Below are 4,466 nucleotides of genomic sequence, written 5' to 3' on the forward strand. Positions count from 1 at the left end.
GGTATATATTAAAAACAAAAACTTTGTTCATCTCTTATATAGTATAAATTGAGATTTCTATACATGTAAACATATAGCAGTCTTTTTATTTGGGGGTCCCTGGCATCAAAAAAAGTTTAAAAATCCCTGACCTAGTGTTCTCAATTCAAATTTTGCCATTTCAGAAAAAGGCTAGCCGGTCTTTAAATTTACCTAGTCAGGAAAATCTCAATATTCCCATACAGCTCTCCACCTTCCATGAGACTCACTGAGTCTCACCAAGCAAACGTTTCAATTAACCATCTCAGTTGTGGTTGAGGACGTCCCTGAGGGAGGACGTCTCTTTCTCTCAGTCCCAAAGAACAAACACAGCAATTAGGCCACATCAGCATCTCTCACACAGATTTAATCCTTACTGCTAGGAGACTGAACACAAGAGTGCTGCATTTACCCCAGAGACCCCCACAAAACCCCCACATGAGTTGATGAGAGGCTTGTGGCACTTAATGTTCATCCACACTATTAATCGTCCTCCAACCATAATGTTTCCTGGGAAGCAAACATCAAAGCGTTCATAACAGATAATCAACAGTGCCAGTTGCCAAAAAAAATTCAAAGAACTTTGCAGACGAAATCCAGTCATTTTAACTGAAAACCTCAATTTGAAAATTGGGAATTTTGCGCAAGGACAAAACATTTCCACACAGATTTCACATCGGGTTCAAGTTTTTCCATGCAAATTTGTGACACCGACCAACAGCTGTGTGCATTGTATTTCACAAATCGCTACGTTTCTGACAGTTGAGAATGGACTTTTTGCTGACTAAATTTCGCAAATGTGACCACATGACCATCAAGGCTGCTGTCACTTTTGTGAAAATTCAGCAAAATTTTGCAGCCAAAAAATTAATCATTCACTGTCAAAAGTGTGGCGATAAATGCATCTGTTTGTCAATGCGATGAATTTGCATGAAAAACTTGAACTTGCGTTGTGAAATGTTTCAGCTTTATGCAAAATTCCAAATCATACAGATTATATTTCAAAATAATGGCCACAATTTTGCAGAGTAATGGCAAATGTTACTGCACATTTGATAGATCCTATTGAGATGAAACCTTTCAAACTGAAGCTGCAAAACTGTTTGAGACGGTGGGCTAAGCTTGTTGCTACAATGAGTAGCAATGTGGTTGCTAGGGTGTTCTGGGTGGTTTTTTAAAGGGGTCATATGATGTTGCTAAAAATAACATTATTTTGTGTATTTGGTGTAATGAAATGTGTTTATGCGGTTTAAGGTTCATAAAACACATTTTCCACATAATGTACATTATTGTTGCTCCTCTATGCCCCGCCTTTCTGAAACGCATCGAAACACACAGCGTCTTCACTACATGGCAGAAGCAGCAACAATAAAGTTACGCCTTCTTTCTTTGCGTGAACATTTGGGCAGTGTTATGCAAATCTTCCCACACAGTGATGTAGACATGTGGGGGCATGTTTAAACGAAGCGTTTTAGGAGGGCGTGGACCAGTCTTAACTTTTATAAAGAATATCTCTTTGGGTTTGAGACTTTAGTCTTTGCAACTTTAGGGATCTTATCTATTCACGAACAGCTTGTAACACTCCAAAGAGAAAGGAAAACTTGAAATCGCATCATATGACCCCTTTAAAGCCACCAAGCCAAAAGTAGCCAAAGTCTGTATGACATTCTGGTCCCTACTTCAATATTAACCTTTGGAAGTTTAATATTTTGGGTTAAGGGTTGGTTCAAATACTTAATCATAAGCACTGTCAATTATATTGATGCTTGCTTGCTTGCTTTATTCTAAGATGCATCAATCCAAGTTTCTGATGCCACACACTGAACTTAACTCCCAAAGCACTGGTTTCACCTTTTGTTAGGTGTCCTGCGGCTGCGTTTATGGTACTAAAATTAGACTGGCTCTGTGGTTCCTGGGCAACCAATAACAACTGCCTGAGATTCACGATCAACACGCTCTATACGTGCTCATCTTCACTGAATTATTACATTTTGATAAGCATTTGTGACACTCATTGGCTTTTGCGACACACAATTCTTTGAATAACCACCCATGAAGGTACTTTCTCTTCACAGCAGTGGATTTATTCTTAGTAACAACCCTGGCAGTCACCATTTGTCCCCTCTATAGTCTAAACAGGAACTCCAGCCTGTTTTACAGCAGGCATAGGGACATATGCTGTTGATCCGCAATGCCAAAAAGCAAACAAACCCAAGGCAGCAGCACACAGAGGGCGTATAATGAATCAGCACATAGGGGGAATCCAGTTAGCTAGATAATTACACACCAATTCCCTAAAGTTTGATGGCGTAAGGGCAGGTTTTATGTCCTCTAACAATTTACACAGCAAGAAAAGACGGGACCAATGGGAAAATGGTCTGCACAATAAACGGATAATTAAACTTTGACCATTATTGTTTGCAAGGGAAATGGACACACCAAACTTTCCAGCTCTTCAAAATGAATGAAACTGCATGTAAACGTCACCAAGTGCTTCTCTTTAGGGAGTTTGTGACACTTTCTGTAAAACAAATATTATATTTAAGCTGCACACACCATCGATAATCAAGAAAAGCAAACAAATGCTTTTTGTTTGGAAAAAAAATAAACAATCACAAGCAAATAAATAGTTTGACTTCATTAGTCAATGTCCTGAAAAATGCTTGCACACAAATACTGGAAAAGTACAGAAGAAACACATGCAAAACAGGAATCGGAAACTGAGAAACGAGTGGCCTCTATGTAAATCACAATGAATTTACAAGTTGACTGCTTTAACGTAATAGAAAAAAACTGAACTACAGATATTGTTTATAATCTGCAACTGCATTAAATTGTAGGATTTCACATATGAAAATTTTGTTACTGCCAATAGCAAAATCTATAAGGGGCTTTTAATATATATATATATATATATATATATATATAAATTCTAAGGGGGATAACCATTGTCTAAATGCAAATAAATAGATAAATTAATCAATTAATTAATAAACAATATCAGCCAATTAAATATTTCTTTATATCTACTTTAATTTATAATTAGGAGCTGTGTGTTGGAAAATCTATTTAATTAATAAATCAAATTAGTCATACATTCATGTTTAAGATTTTCCAGACTCATGATATCTGAAAAACCACCAGGACCACTTTTTAAACCCATCTAGCATCCAGTTTACTACAAGCACCCAGCAGGACCCTCCATATGCACAAGCTCATTTATCATAATTGGATGAGGTTTAGGGTAATCTATCAGATCCATCTCCGTAAATCAGGCAGTTCGGATTAAATTGGATTAAACTAGTCTTTTGTTGGCTGGATTAGCTGAGAGCCGTTTGCGTCTAACTGGCCACTTGGCGAATATGCAAACCTGTAACGTTACTTTGAAAAGGTCAAGGCCAAACTAAAAAAAAGACAGAACACAGCCAAATAAAATCACTTACGCAATTAATTCGTCTCTACTGCAGAGAAACATAAATTAAACTATTAAATACAGTTTACTGATTCGAATGAAAATGAACTGAGTTGATTAGCTTCATATGCTAGCCGAGACACCAGCGCTTTAACTAGGAACAGAAAAGTTTCCAGCGTCTTTAAATATGCACTTGAGTGCTTCATTTTCCACTCATAGCTTATTGAAATATTAAATCTAGTGCTAAACTCTCTGATATGTGCATTTAAGATAACTTTAATGGGCCTATTGACTAGCGGAGCGGCTAACTCACCCAGCAGCAGCAGCTTGACCTCTCGCGACGCTTTCTCCCCATCATCCCGCAGGTTTTTGTCAATCATTTTACTCCTCTCCTGGGCGCTCTTGTCGTCCGAGCTCAGGGTGCACCCCATCTTTCTGGAGTTTCGAACGCTTTCAAACGATATAAGAAGTCGAAGAACTTAAAAAAATGCGAGAAAGAAAGAAATCTCATGCACAAGTGGTTTAAATGAGGGAGCCACCCCGACGACGCCTCACGCCCAACTCTTTCACACACGCGCAGGCTCTTCAAACTCGAGTTTTCCACGCGCCGAAGTTTCTAATGTTAAAAAAAATAAAAACGGAGGCTGTCAGTAATCAGTCGAGTGCCTTGATGTCCATGGTTGATTAAAAATAACGTGAACATTTAGTCATTAACGGCCAGTCTCACGCTCCGCTTCTCCCACTGCTGTTAAAGTGGCGAACAGATCAGAGTTTCCTGTTTCTTTTCATACATAAATCCCCCCTCCACGGCTCGCGCATGAAGCGCACGCTCCCGCACACATGCGTGCACGCGTGGGTGCGCGCATATTGATCCCAGTTTGTTCTGAAGTCAGATTTAAGTGTTCACTGTTTTTTTTTAAAATGGGAGAAAAATAAAAATTATTTCCCCCATTTTTTAATGAAATTTCAAAATACTTCATAATATTTTAGTAATATTTTATTTTTATCTATTTATAATTATTTACATTTATTTAAA

The 4,466-nt window shown here is 38.1% G+C and overlaps 1 protein-coding gene across 1 annotated transcript in view; it reads right to left on the minus strand.

Moving 5' to 3' along the window:
* Nucleotides 1–4,200, minus strand: part of LOC107716714 (guanine nucleotide-binding protein G(i) subunit alpha-1-like) — an 11,482-nt gene extending 7,282 nt beyond the window's left edge. Inside the window, exon 1 of the mRNA XM_016523241.1 lies at nt 3,744–4,200. Within this exon, the coding sequence (XP_016378727.1) occupies nt 3,744–3,861 (118 nt within the window). The 5' untranslated portion in view covers nt 3,862–4,200. The remainder of the gene's footprint in view (nt 1–3,743) is intronic.
* Nucleotides 4,201–4,466: the final 266 nt, after the last annotated feature.

This window comes from Sinocyclocheilus rhinocerous, unplaced genomic scaffold (assembly GCF_001515625.1).
Source record: "Sinocyclocheilus rhinocerous isolate Xijiao unplaced genomic scaffold, SAMN03320098_v1.1 scaffold1201, whole genome shotgun sequence".
In the NCBI taxonomy this organism is placed as follows: domain Eukaryota; kingdom Metazoa; phylum Chordata; class Actinopteri; order Cypriniformes; family Cyprinidae; genus Sinocyclocheilus; species Sinocyclocheilus rhinocerous.